General features: G+C 37.5%; 1 protein-coding gene across 1 annotated transcript in view; it reads left to right on the top strand.

Moving 5' to 3' along the window:
• The window catches only part of GCFC2 (GC-rich sequence DNA-binding factor 2), a 38,669-nt gene extending 24,728 nt beyond the window's left edge, over positions 1-13,941 (top strand). The window contains 6 exon segments of the mRNA XM_036263174.1: positions 1,859-1,980; positions 5,124-5,200; positions 6,797-6,863; positions 7,705-7,851; positions 9,837-9,961; positions 12,426-13,941. Coding sequence (XP_036119067.1) covers positions 1,859-1,980; positions 5,124-5,200; positions 6,797-6,863; positions 7,705-7,851; positions 9,837-9,961; positions 12,426-12,543 — 656 coding nt within the window. The 3' untranslated portion in view covers positions 12,544-13,941.
• Positions 13,942-15,283: the final 1,342 nt, after the last annotated feature.

Below are 15,283 nucleotides of genomic sequence, written 5' to 3'. Positions count from 1 at the left end.
AAAATTTAGTCTCTAAGTCACACTAGCCATATTTTAAATGTTCAGAAGTCATATGAAGCTCTTGGCTATCATATTAATTAGTGCAGATATAAGATGTTTTTCCGTCATCACAAAAAGTTATTTTGGATAGTGCTGTTCTACATAATTTTAAATCCAAAAGAACAGGAAGAACAAGTCCAGATCACTTCTTAGAGCACCAGATCTCTCTTATCAAAGTGCCTCTGAACTCATCCACTCGGATGTCTAACAGGTAACTCAAGCTCCATATGCAGGATCATACTTACCATCTCTGCTGTTGACCTGCTCCTCATATATTCCTTATCCAGAAAATGCCACTTCCATCTCCTCATGTATTCAAACCAGAACCTTCAAGTCATGCAATCTTCCTTCTTTCTTATCCTTATCTCTTTATGTAAGCAGTGACAAAGTCTTGTCATTGTTTTTTCTTTTTCTTACCTATTTTCTTTTTTTTTTTATCCTCACCCGAGGATATTTTTCCACTTTTTGTACAGATAGAGTGGGAGGGAGAGAGAGGAAGGGGGAGAGAGAGAGAGAGAGAAACATCGACGTGAAGGGACACATCGAGTGGCTGCCACCCGCACGACCAACCAGGGCCGGGGACAAACTGCAACCGAAGTACGTGCCCTAGCGGGAACCGAACCCGGGTCTCTCCGGACCGCAGGCCGATGCTCTAACCGCTGAGCCAAACCGGCCAGGGCCTATTTTCTATACTGTATAGTGATATACCTAAAATGTCAGTCTGATTCTGTCTTACCTCTCCTAAAACACTTATATTATTCTTAATTTCCTGAAGCGTGAAATCTAAACTCTGTTAGCTTTCTAGGCATTTCAGAGTCATATCTCTTTTTAGTAATTCTGCAGCTACATCCCTTTCCCAGCTCTGTTCCTTCTCTTTTCCACCTCTCCTGCCCTTCAGCTGCACTCTCCTAGCCATTGACATTTTGTACGCTCCATCCATTTACCTCCAAGCCCCACTTCTTTCACCCGGCTAACTAACTCCTCTTTATCTTTTAGGATTCAGTATGGACATCTCTTCTAGGAACTGGTTTAGGCATACTATGGGTTCCTATACCACTCTGGTCTCATACTTATGATGGCACCCACACTGAATTATAATTGCTTTTATGTAAGCATTTGGATTTGCCATTAGACTAAGTTATTCAAAGGTAGCTGCTGCCCTGGCCAGTTTTTTCAGTGGTTAGAACATTGGCCCATGGACTGACGGGTCATGGGTTCAATTCCTGGTCAAGGGCACCTACCTGGGTTGCAGGTCCAGTCTCTGGCCTTGGTTGGAGTCATGTGAGAGGCAACCAATCAATGTGTCTCTCTTCATTGATGTTCCTCTCTCACACACTTCCTCTCTCCCTCCCTCCCTCTCTCTCCCCCCACACTCTCTCCCCCCCCCCTTTCTCTCTCCCTCACCCCTAGCAAACAAAAACAATAAAAAGGCAGCTACCTTCTATTATTTATTGTTGTGTCTCCTGTATATAATGCTAGCCACATAGTAGGTTCTCAGTATTAGTGGACAGAATATTTCTAAGGTTATTAAAAGTCTAACCTTCTAGACGTTTTAGCTGCACGATTGCAAGCACAGACTCGGTGACAAGGTGGATTTAGCTTGGTTTAGCCACACAGGTTCAACAAAGCCCAAAAGGACAAGGAAATTGAAAATTCCTTGCAAATATGCAAGGTATGCAAATATGTAATGGTAATGATTGGTGTGGATTTTAAACAAAAGGAAGTTAATTATCCTTGCTAAAAAAAACTTCAGTTGTTTATATGTAACAAGCAAAGCAATTGAATAAATAATTGTGCACTACCAAAATTTTTGTTTCAGACTTTATAGAATTCATATGGGATCCCTTGTCGACCTCACAGACAAGAAGTTTAATAACACACTGCAGAATGATTCTTGAAGAACATTCCACTTGTGAGAATGACGTTAGTAAAGGCAAACAGGTAATAATTTCCAGAGTTACAAATTTCTTCATTTGTTTATAAGTCAATAAAATTTTATTATAAGTCTTTGTTTACAGAAGATGCAAAAGAAGTAATTATCAGAAAACTATTGGGGGAAAAATATATTTAGTTGTGATTTATAGAAAGTAGGATTGACCTTTTTTTCTGTTTATGATCAGACAAAAGAATACACTTGATATTTCTGAATTCTCTTACAGGAATGGAAATCATTACAGGATACACATACATACATATAATAAGACCCAGATTGTTGTTTTCATTCGTACTAGCTTATTTCTCTGTTCAGTGGTCTGGTTTGTGTTCTCATGGCCCAGACAGCCATCTGCCAGGTTTGTGAATGTACATTGGCCCTGCAGAGATGAATCGCATTAATGAATTTGTGCAAATTCATTCCTTCTAAAAGAAAAGCAAAAAATTTCATTACCTTTATTCTTTAGGCAAAAATTTAGTGGCATCATGGCTTTGCTTTAATGATGATTTTAAAATTAGGCTAAACTTCATTATATTAACTAATTATTTGTAATCTGCCAAAGAGCAGTGATCTCTTTAAGGATTCAGAGTTCAATAGGACAGAATCTCTTCATACTGTGATTTAGAATTGAGTTTTACTAAACATAAAACATAAAGAGGAACTTTTTAGAGGCCTTGGGTGAGAGTCTGTTGAATCTTACTTTTATTGTAGTACTTTGTTTTTTGTCATTCTTTTTATGAAAATGTATACTTATGCAGTTAAATAAGTAAATGAATTATATGTTGAGTTTTAAGGAAACTAAGAGATTGACAGACTAAAAAGCACCCAGAGTAGAATAACCAAAGTGATTGAAAAGCAAGGAGGTATGTCATACTCATATTCTGAATATCATTAAACTCTAGCGCTTGAAATTGTTATGAAGGAGGGAAACTGTAAGAAGAGGGAGAAGAGGGCGTTCATCATGATTCTGCCTTTAAGAAGCATGTAATCTCAGAAGAAAAAAAATGTACATAAACTATTGTTTAAAATAGGAAGTGAGAGGTGGGGAAGTCAAAGAACACTTATTTAATTCCTGCTGTGTACTCTGTCAGGTCTGGTAAATGTGTCCTTCTACTTAGTGCCATGCAGTCCTATAAAGAATGGATGATAGCTTCATTTTACAGATGAAGAAATCATCTCAAAGTCTTGTTCACGGGAATACCTTGAGTTTGAACTAAAATTTGAACCTTCGTTAGTTTTACTTTAAAGCCCAAGCTCATCTCACTGACCACAGTGCCTCCCCATGAGCAGGCCAGGTAAAGTGCTATGAAACTTCAAAAGAGAGGCAGGAGAGAAGTTACTTTCTGCAGTGACGGAGTTTATGTTAGAGGTGGCATTTGAGCTGGGATCTAAGAAAGGATAGGATTTGAACATATAGCAACATGAAGGGAGCTTAAACTTGTCCTGAATAATCCTAAGAAGTAAACTAGGACTATGGAGTGAAACGTGTAGGAGAGAGAAGTTAACTGAAATCTAATAGTAGCTGTCTGAAGTTAAGGAGATGTTTTTCAAATATGGGTTCCTTTTTAAGAATAAGAAAAATATCACCCTGGCCGGTTTGGCTCAGCGGTTAGAGCGACGGCCTGCGGTCCAGAGAGACCCGGGTTCGGTTCCTGCTAAGGGCACGTATCTCGGTTGCAGTTTGTCCCCAGCCCTGGTTGGGTCGTGTGGGTGGCAGCCACTCAATGTATACCTTTCATGTTGATGTTTCTCTCTCTCTCTCGCCCTCCCACTCTATGTGAGCAAAAAATGAAAAAATGTCCTCGGGTGAGGATAAAAAAAAAAAGAATAAGAAAAATATCTTTCCCTAGTGGGTGTAGTTCATTGGTTAGAGTGTTGGCCCACACACCAAAGGGTCATAGGTTTGATTCCCGATAAGAGGCATGGCATGCAGGTTTGATCCCCGGCCCAGTTGGGGCACATGTGGGAGGCTACCAATTGATGTGTCTCTCTCACATTGATCTCTCTCTCTCTCTCTCTCTCTCTCTCTCACATTGATCTCTCTCTCTCTTTCTCTTCCTCCCTCCCTTCCTCCCTTCCCCTCTCCCTTTTCTCCCCTCTCTCCCCCTCTCCCTCCCTCTCCTCCCTTCTACTCTCTCTAAAAATCAGTGGAAAAAATATCCTCAGGTGAGGATTAACAACAGCAACAACAAAACAATATCTTATTATAGAAATTTTGCTAATACATGAAAAGAAATGTTTAACTCCCCTTGTCTTTTATCCTAGTTCAAAGGCTGATAACCATTGTAGGATATTTTCATCCAGCATTTTATTTCAAAGTTGTAATCCTAACAGACGTGTACATTTGTAATCTACTTCTTCCACAGAATATTATCTCACTAAATATTTAAATGTGTATGTTACTCCAGTCTTCATAAACTAGCTAAATAATATTTCACGGAGTATGAATGATGGCTATAACTTGATGTTCTTAAAAGTCCCTATGATTGAATATTTTGGTTGTTTCCAATTTTGGATATACAAATTTTAAAAAATAAATTTGCCCAAATGAATTTATTGCATCAAAGGACATTAACAAACTAACAAAGGACCCATAGCTAGAGTATATAAAAGGCTTCTACAAATCAGTGAGAAAGAGGTAGACCTAATAAATAAGCAGATAGGTAAACAGGCAGCTTAATTAGGTAGTTTGTAAAAGGGCATGTTCAGATGGCAAATAATATGAGAGAATGTGCAACATCATACTACTTGACAGAAAAATTTTAAAAACATACCCACCAGAATTAAAAAATACCACATTTTGGTGAGGGTGTTAAGTAATATATACCACCAGTGGGACTATAAATGGAATACCACTACTTCCTAAAAGACACATGCAAGGACTTTCACAGAAACATTATTCATAATAGTCCCCAAATTGAAAACCATCTAAATGTTCTATCAGTAGTATTCATGTAACAGAATACTGTACAGCAGTGAAAAATTTACAGCCACAGTGACAGGCAGTAACATGGATGAACAAAGTTCTCTTGTACCTAATTTGATATTTTAACACCTGATTCTCTGTGTGTATACAAAATAAATTACTCCTTTTGGTAAATATATTTCTACCTATGACTATTACTGATGCTTTAAAAATTTTAAATAATAGGATTTACTTAAATCCATTGTTTCAAGAATGAAGAAAGCAATAGAAGATGATGTTTTTATTCCTCTGTATCCAAAGAGGTAAGAACTATTAATATCTAGATTATGTGAAATAGCTAAACATGTAATACAGCTTTAAGAATTTAATACAAAAGAAACTATATTAAGTATTTTCAAAAATGTACATAATACCCATTTGGATGCAGATTGAGATTTCAACAAATATTTTTCAGTCACCTTCTATATACCAAATGTGATGCTTGGTACTTTGAGACAGGGTTTTTGTTTTGTTTTGTTTTGTTTTGTTATGTTATTCTTAAGAACAGGACATGTGGCATGGCAGAGTAATTAAAAGCACAGATTCTGGAGCCCAGATTCACCATTACTAGATAATGACCTTGGGCCTTTCTGTGTCCTCAAATGTAAAATGGGACATTAAATTAATGCCTACCTCAAAGGACAGTGTGAAGATGAAGTGTGCTCACAACAGTGCCTGGCACAGAGAAAGCACAGCATAAGGCCTGGAACATCACTGAGGGGCCAGTAACTGTATCAGTGAATTCCGTATTTACTTTAAATTATGAAACAAGTAGTATGTGATGCATGTTCATTCATTTTCTAAGAAGACATCAGTTATAGTAATGGATCGTGAACTGAAGCTACCTAGTGAGTAGTCACAGGATGGAAGGAAGAGTTTTATGGAGAGAAAAGAAAGGTACTTCTAAGCTTTCTGGTCAATTTGAATCAACAGATATCTTCGTAAAAATTGTGCCTTTTTAAGGTTTGTTCTCTAATGCTTTGGACGTGTAATATATTCACTTGGTTCAAAGTATAAGTGTATCTTTTTAAAATACTTCTTGTTTGAATCCTCACCTGAGGATATTTTTACATTTATCGTCAGATACAGTAGAGGGAGGGAAGGAGAGAGAGAAACATCTACTGGTTGCCTCTCTCATGACCAGGGCCGGGGACGAACCACAACCGAGGTACCTTGACCGGAATCAAACCCATGGCTCTGGTCCTCGGGCCAAAGATCTAACCACTGAGCAAAACTAGCCAGGGCAAGCTATTTATATTTTAAATGAGAAGTCTTAATTCATCCCACTCCTGAACTACATCCACCCAGTTTTTTACCTTCCTCCGCTGTGTATATAAATGCATGCAATAATAATTAGTAATTTTTTTATTTTTTCAGAATTTCTTGATGCAGTTAGAATTAAATAAGTATATATGTTATAATCTTATTTACCTCCTTTCTAGAGCAAAGAAAGTATATTATAAACAATTGTACATTGTTTCATGCCTTACTTTTTTGACTTAGTACAGCTTTGAGATCTTCATATAAGTAGTTTCCTCATTTTTTTTAAGCTGCATAATATAGATGTACTGTAACTGATGGGCATGTAAGTGGTAAACCATTACCAACAATGTAGTGAATAATTTCATAGACATTCTGTGCATGTGCAAATATGTCTATAGAAACCATTCTCAAAAATAAGTGTGTTGGGTCCGAGTGTGCATGCATTTGTAATTTTTATATCATCAGAGCACCTCCATTTATATTCCATTAAGGCTTAGTTTGGTTGGTTTAAAAAAGAAAATACTCAGTTTTTAAATTCCGGTTCTGGAAGATTAACAGTTATTCAGATTTCTCTTTTCTCTTTAATTTCACATTAGTGCTATAGAAAACAAAACGTCTCCACATTCAAAGTTCCAAGAAAGACAGTTCTGGTCAGCTCTAAAGGTAAGCAGAGAACTGCAAAAATAATTCTTTTTTTTCTTTTAAATCAATTTACTATACAGGGAGATCAACAAACTTCTGTAAAGGACCAGACTGCTTTTGTCCATATAGTCTCTTGAACTATTTAGCTCTACTGCTGTAGCACAGTCACAGATAATTCATAAACAAATGAGCATGGCTGTGTTTTCATAAAAGTTTACTTATGGACATTGAAATTAAAATATCATAATTTTCACATGTCACAAAATTTTCTTCTATTTTTTTTAATCATTTAAAAATATTAAAACCATTCTTAGTTCACCAGCTCTATAAAACAGGCAGTAAGATGGATTTAACCTGCAACCCATAATTGGCTAGCCCCTAGTCTAAAAGATAAAGTATGCAGTCAGTGCTAAGTTGGTGGCAATAAGGATGGTAAGAAGAAGATGGGTTCAAAAGGTATTTAGGCTGAACCACTGAAAGGACTTGATGACTAGTTAATAACATGTAAAGAATGTAGAGTGCGCCCTGGCCAGTTTGGCTCAGTGTTTAGAGTGTTGACTCATGGACCAAAGGGTCGTAGGTTCAATTCTGGTCAAAGGCACATACCTGGGTTGCAGGTTCGATCCGTGGCCTTAGTTGGGGTTGTGTGGGAGGCAACCAATAGCTGTTTCTCTCTTTCTCTCTCTGTCTCTCTCTCCCTCCCTTTCACTCTCTCTATCCAAAAAAAAAAAAAAAAAAAAAAGGGAAAAATACCTTCAAGCGAGGATTAACCAAAAAAAAAAAAAGGAAAGAAATATTTTCTGTTGTCTCTAAAACAGTGCTAAAGGTACATAGTCACTTGACATTTTATTTTATTTTTTAGCTCTTCCACAATATTCTTCTTTGGATTGGACTTGTCCCAGATGACACCTTGCAAGAGCTAGGACTAGGAAAGCTACTAAATCGTTACCTTATCATAGTTCTTCTTAATGCCATTCCTGGGCCAGATGTTGTTAAAAAGTGCAACCAGGTGAGTTATGTACAAAATGATTCTGATTTTATCTTTTTTAAAATTCAGTTATTAAAATCTATTTTGTAGCAAAATAATTAAAGTTGTGATGCTCACAGAATGACAAACAAATCTGTTTAACAGACTGGAAACCTAGAAGGGACTCCTCAGTATTTAAAAATTAGTATACTGTCCCTGGCTGGTTTGGCTCAGCGGTTAGAGTGTCAGCCTGTGGTCCACAGAGACCCAGGTTCAGTTCCTGCTAAGGGTGTGTACCTCGGTTGCAGTTTGTCCCCGGCCCTGGTTGGTCATGCAGGTGGCAGCCACTCGATGTATCCCTTTCATATCAATGTTTCTCTCTCTCTCTCTCTCTCTCTCTCTCTCTCTCTCTCTCTCCCTCTCTCTCTCTCTCCCTCACTCCCTCCCTCCCACTCTGTCTGAACAAAAAATGGAAAAATGTCCTCGGGTGAGGATTCAAAAAAAATTAGTATACTGGTTAATTGTTTACAAAAAGAATGTTGTTTTTACCTCTCCCTAAATACCTACCTAAATAAATAAATAAATTTTTTTATAAATAAATAAATTTTAGGTGAAATAAAGAATCAAGTGTTAAAAATGAAATAAAATATTGTACTAAAAAGGTAAATGACTATGATGGTAAGGGAGTCCTTTCTGAACATAAAGGCAAAAGCAAAAACACATACACACACATATACACATTAAGCTGCAGTTCCTAGCCAACCATAATTTTTCTGGCTATGGTTTTTATATCACATAGTTTAAACTACGTTATCTACCACAATCTTAAATCATCATCCATGCTATGTGTTTCAGGTTCCCTTTAGTCTCCTTTCACCATAAGAGTCTACTATGCAGAAGTAGAGAAGACGACACATGACATTCTCTCCACAGCTTGTGGCTAGAAAACCAAGACAAGACCAGGTGGTTTTATGTCCTGGGATCATTTATGGAAAAGCTATCTGCTTCCATGAGACTTGTGATACAAAACAAGGGGAAGCCAGGTGCAAATGATACTACAATGCAAGCCAGTAAGGTCTGGTTTCAGAACTTCAAACAATAGATACAGTTGGCATAGCAAAACTTGTAGGACTTCCTGCCTTAGGCAGGCAATGTGTCTGCATTTTTTCCAGTAGTTGCAAAGAGTGATTAAGGGGTAGGAAAAATCTTTTTTCTCATCTGTGTTTTCTCTGCTGACCAATCAGATTTATTTCAGAAAGAGTGCATTCCAGAACTTTCATTTAACATTCTATAATAAATATGTGGCACATTTCCCTCCTTTTACTTTATATAAGTACTGATCTTACCAACTGCATCATAACCTGTTTGTTTGTCCAAGAGTTTTTTTGAATAGTATGACCTCAGGTTTTTCCTTCTCCCCTTCTCTCTCCTTTTTAATCTTCCTTCTGCTATGAAGTTTTTCTTTTATTTTGGTAACACATTTTTGTTTTTACCAAAACTTCCCCCAAATCATTTATTGCCTTTAGCGTGATAATCAGTGTTATTTTTTTTTCCAAAAGAAAATTTATACATACACTGACTCTCTATGCTGCCATGAACATTTAAAGCAATGGCTTAATTTACAACAAATTCAAAATCTTATCTTTAATTTGTTGTAGATCATATGCTAGGTCACCCAATATCTTAGTGAAATTATACTAAATATATGTATTTTATAGTTGCGTTCACTAAAAGTGTTTTGTGTGGGCATTTCTGGTGGTAAATTATGCTTTGTGCAGATTTAATGGCTCAGGAATAGAGTGTAGAAAGTATTACAAATAGCACTAGAAGGCATAAAGAATAGTCTATTTTAACCTCTTGGAATTAAAATATAATTATTTTAAAAGTGTATAATCCTTGATAAAGAAAGGGAAAATTCTCAAAATTTACCTGCATGATCACTGTGAAGATTAAATGGTATCGTGTTAGCAAAAGTCCTTAGATGATAACTGTCATTATTAAAACCAACCATGTGTTTTGATTAACAGATAACAGCGTATTTACCAGAAAAATGGTTTGAAAATTCTGCCATGAGAACATCTATTCCCCAGCTAGAAAACTTTATCCAGTTTTTATTGCAGTCTGCACAAAAATTATCTAGAAGTGAATTCAGGTAATGCATATTTAATTGTACTTCCATAGCATAGTTCAGGGATTCTGTTCTCAACAATTTTTAGAAAGGTTTGTACTTTACTTTTATTTCTTTTTTTTTTTTTTTTTTATCCTCACCCGAGGATATTTTTCCATTTTTTGTACAGATAGAGCGGGAGGGAGAGAGAGGAAGAGAGAGAGAGAGAAACATCGACGTGAAAGGGACACATCGAGTGGCCGCCACCCGCACGACCAACCAGGGCCGGGGACAAACTGCAACCGAAGTACGTGCCCTTAGCGGGAACCGAACCCGGGTCTCTCCGGACCGCAGGCCGACGCTCTAACCGCTGAGCCAAACTGGCCAGGGCCCTTTGTTTTAAAATTAACAGACTTTATTATTATTTTTGAGTAGTACAGACAGTTAACATACACCCCTTCTTGCTGGGAGAAGAAAAGGTGTGGTGTGGACTCCGGGCTCTGGTTGTCACATGCGCCCCCTGGTGGGGACCGCTGGCCTCCATCCCGTTCTGCAGTGCATGGAGCGTTCATTTAACCCTTACAGCAGCTCTCCATGGGCACGTCGATCCCTGTGTTTTAAAAATATGTTTTTATTGACTTGAGAGAGAGGAAAGGAGAGGGAGAGAGAGAAACACTGATGAAAGAGAACCATTGATGGGCCGCCTCCTGCACGCCCCCTACTGGAGATGGAGACCGCACCCCAGGCATGTGTCCTGATGGGAACAGAACCTGCAACCTCTTGGTGCATGGGATGATGCTCAACCAACTGAACCACACTGGTCGGGGCTTGATCCCCTTTTTAATGATGAGGACTCTGAAGGGCAATGACATGCTCAATGTCACACGTCAATGTGTCGAGTTGCTCATTTATTCAATGGGTGAAGAAGACTTGGGAAGAAGGAGTCGAGTTATCCCCTCACAAGGTGCAGAGTGCACTGTGAGCAAAAAACATCACAACAGCAGACAGTGATTGCTGGCACCAAGGGGTAGGGGCTCCAGGGGACTGGGGAACACTCGGAAATGGCCTTTTAAACAAATTTGGCAGGAAGAGTCCCCAGAAATGGGGAAATTGAGCTCAATCCCCAGTAGGGGCCTGCAGGCGGCAGCCTATCAATTTTTCTCTCTCACATCAATGTGAGAGGCAACCAATGTGTCTCTCTTATATCACCGTCTCTCTCCCTCTCTACTCCCTCCTCGCACTCTATCTAAAAATCAGCGGAGCCCTGGCCGGTTTGGCTCAGCGGTTAGAGCGTCGGTCTGCGGTCCGGAGAGACCCGGGTTCGGTTCCCGCTAAGGGCACGTACTTCGGTTGCAGTTTGTCCCCAGCCCTGGTTGGTCGTGCGGGTGGCAGCCACTCGATGTGTCCCTTTCACGTCGATGTTTCTCTCTCTCTCTCTTCCTCTCTCTCCCTCCCACTCTATCTGTACAAAAAATGTCCTCAGGTGAGGGTAAAAAAAAAGAATCAGTTGAGAGTGCCCTGGCTGGTTTTGCTCAGCAGTTAGAGCATCGGCCCATGGACCAATCTTGATTTCTATCAAGGGCATGTACCTTGGTTGCAGTTCGTCCCTGGCCCTGGTCATGGTCGTATGGGAGGCAGCTAGTTGATATGTCTCTCTCACATCGATGTTTCTCTTTCTCTCCCTCTCTCTTCCTCCCTCCCACTCTATCTGAAGATAAATATAAAAATGTCCTTGGGTGAGGATTAAAAAAAAAAAATCAGTTGAGACTATTAGTGTAGAATTATTAGATATTTTTATGTGCAAACTTTGGAGTCACTATTTTATACTCACACCTCGTGCATATAGATATATATATAGTTCATATTTTTAAATGTAAATCTCTTCCAAAATAAGCACATCCAGAAAACTATATAGCACAGAGGAATTTAGATTAAAAGTGTAAATGTCTCTTATTAAGTATGTTTTTAATGTTTCTAATTTTCCTGGCCATTTTTAAAGTATCAGTACTTTTTAAGCACAGGTCTGCAGTCTGCAACCTGGTGTTTACCCAACAGTAGCTAGATCTCTGTTTGGCATATCTAATTCACAGCATTGAATGTTTGGGGGCTTAAGGACAGCGTGTTCTGGTGGACCACCTCTCCAAAAATTACAAAGCCCAGATTTGTAGCATTAGATAATGTCTGTGGATAAATACTCCCAGTGATGCCCCCACCTTAATAGCTCAGACAAGCTGGTAGCAGCAGACCACAGCTCAGATTTTTGATGACAGATTTGCTGTGTTTTTCTGCATTTTACAGCCATTCACATTAAAATGTGCCAGAATACATCCATGAAATAGTCTGAATTAAACTTTGTAATTATGTGGAGAAGGTAGCATCAGAATATATTATGCTATTTTAGATACTGGCTTAAGGTAAAGTTTCTGTTTGAGGGAAACAACTGATGATTCACTGTGTTCTCATACATTGCATTTTTAAGGGGGAAATGCTTTTTTTGTTTGTTTTTCAGGGATGAAGTCAAAGAAATTCTTCTTATTCTGGTGAAAATACGAGCTTTGACTCAAGCAGAATCCTTCATAGAAGAGTATCATCTAGACCACCTTAAATCAGTAATTAACCAAGTTTGAGTAAATTCTGTAGACTAAAATAGATTTTAGGATAGTCACATTTGGCTCCTTTGCTGGTGGGAGAAAAAAGCTGGTGCCTCTTCTTTATTCCTAGTAATGGAGGCGAGGATTAAAAAAAAAAACAAGAATGTTGTCCCTCCGCTGCGTCTGTGCCAGGAAAGGCTGCCCTCCTGATCCTGATTCTGTGGTGTTTGCAGGAGTTAAGTACACAGGGCAGTTAAGAGTTGAACATATCCATTTGCCTTGGATTCTTGTGGCAGCTATTCCAGTTTAAGAGGGGAGTTGGCGAAACCTTGATTGTAGCTGCTTTGGCTCCAGTGGGTCTTCTGTCCGGATCCACATACACATCTTTTAGTTCTCTTCATTGAAATGATATCTATCTATAGATAAGTTAAAGTGGACATCTTAATTGGAATGAATTATTTATTAAGTATTAACTGATTAAGCATTTTAAGGCTTTGATAATTTTGATAACAAATCGTCCTTCAGAAGTCTATACCAGTGTATTGCACCAACACAAGTGCAGGAGAGGCCAGTGAATCTCCCCAGCAATAGATATTATCATTTTTTTAAGTCGCTGTAAATTTAATAGGTGAAAAATATTTTAATTATGTGTTTGGGCTGTTAGAGAGTGAATGCTTGTTGTTTTGGGCCATTTGTAATTCTTTTTGACATGTCCATTTATCGTTTATGGATTTGTGAGAGCTTCATATATTCAAAGATAATGTTTTCCCTGTCCTGTGTCATTTGCCATTTTTCTTTTAATATTGTGTATATTTTTAGTATAATAAGTCATTACCTGTTAGGTAGTTACTCTTTTTTTTGTTATAGTTTTTGTCATTGGTGGTAAATTTAGACAAGAAATAGGTATTTTATTCAGAACATGGGATTCATTTTCTGATAGAATATTTGTGTAATTAAGAAAATCTGAGGCAAGAGTTGGGGTTGAGAATATTTTTAAAGCAAGAGTTTACTAATAATATTTCTTAAATCTATTTGTGAAATAACCTAGTGGCGACCCTAAATATATATTTTGCACAAAAGATAATCAGGAAAAATTTATTCTATTGTAGGATTTGAGCATGTGGCCTCTGACACTGTCACCCCTAGCTTTGAAGCTGCATATATTTTAAAGGGTTGATGTGTTACCCACTGAACGAAGACTCATGATTCACTTGATGAACAATTTTTTTAAAGTTTATTTTAGTTACAAAAATTATACAGGAATGGAATCTCATCTAAAAGATTCAAGCCATTGCCAAAAAGCATTTAGCATTTCCACACAGTTATTGTTCCCAGAGGTCATTGCTGTTTTTGTTTCATTGTTACTCTTTTAGACCTTTTCTCTGTTTACAGAAGTGTGTGTGTGTGTGTGTGTAGCTTTGTTGTTTACATAAATGGCAGTATTTTATTGCTTTATTGCATATGAAATTTGTAAAATTTTTTACTGTTAAAATATATACACATTTGGAAACTTCCCTCTGACTTTTGTGTTTTTATTAAAGTGTGCTGCGTGTGTTCTCCTTACATTTTTAACTTGGGCAGAGAGATTTCTCTTGCTTTTCATAGAATGGGAAGTTCACAACTAAGTTACATTGTGCTTGGAGTTTGAACCTCAAGATTTGTATTCATTGTATACTGCATTGAGGATATTTAAAAACATTTATGAAGCTTGTCTAGTCCTCAGTGTAGTCCTTTTTGTTTTTTTGTTTTTTTTCCCCGTTACTGTAAAATGGATGGAATGAATGGGAGAAGTATAACTAGCAAGAACAGAACTTTGACCTAGTAACTCATCGCACATCTCAGTTCTTTTCCTGGATTTTTTTTCAGTTTTCTGTTCACATAATTAATGTGAAATTTTTACGGAATCAGACAGATGGCTTTTTTAAAAAACTTTTTTCATGATGGCTATTAGAAACCCAAAAAAATGACCATAAAAAACACCTCAAATCAGTTGATTTTTGCATTTCTTAAGCTTTTGACAAATTATACTTATGTAGATGACTTCTAAGAAATACTATATATGATGCAGAACTTGGATAAGATATAAGAAAAGAAAAAATCGATCTCTCATGAACATAAAAATAAAAGTCATTAAAATATTAGCAAATTGAAATCAACGGTGTAAAAAAGGATAATAATAAAATATATCATGACTAAAAGAGTATATTCTAATAGGTAAGTTCGGTTTAACACTAGAAAGTGAGTATAATTCACCCATGAACAGAATAAAAGAGGAAAACTATATGATCATCTCAGTGATCAGAGAAAACATGTTGGACAAAATTTAACACCCTCTCCCAACACAAAAACTAGGAATATAAACTTCTCAGTTTGATAAAGAGCATGTGCAAAAACATCTACACTTAACAGCATACTTAATGATGAAATATTAAAGCAAGTATGTCTGTTTTCACCATTTCTGTTCATTGTTCTGTAGGTCCTAGCAGTCAGTTAGAAAAAGGCCTAAAGATTGGAACACAAGATTTTAAGACAGGCATTATTCACAAATGACATGATTGTTTACATAGAAAACTTTATACACTCTACAAAAAAAAAAAAACAGAACTAGTAAGTAAATTTAGCAAAGGGCATGCTAGTGATCCGATTGGAAACGTTAATTTTAAAAATAACAATTTTGCCCAGCCAATGTGGATTGAGCATAGTCCCATTGACAGAGGTCCCGGTTAGATTCCTGGTCAGGGCATATGCCCGGGGTTTCAGGCTCAGTCCCCAGCAG

This window comes from Molossus molossus, unplaced genomic scaffold, assembly GCF_014108415.1.
Source record: "Molossus molossus isolate mMolMol1 unplaced genomic scaffold, mMolMol1.p scaffold_m16_p_15, whole genome shotgun sequence".
Taxonomy (NCBI): Eukaryota; Metazoa; Chordata; class Mammalia; order Chiroptera; family Molossidae; genus Molossus; species Molossus molossus.
Note: the sequence above shows the minus strand (reverse complement) of the source record. Positions and strands in the feature narration are given on the sequence as shown.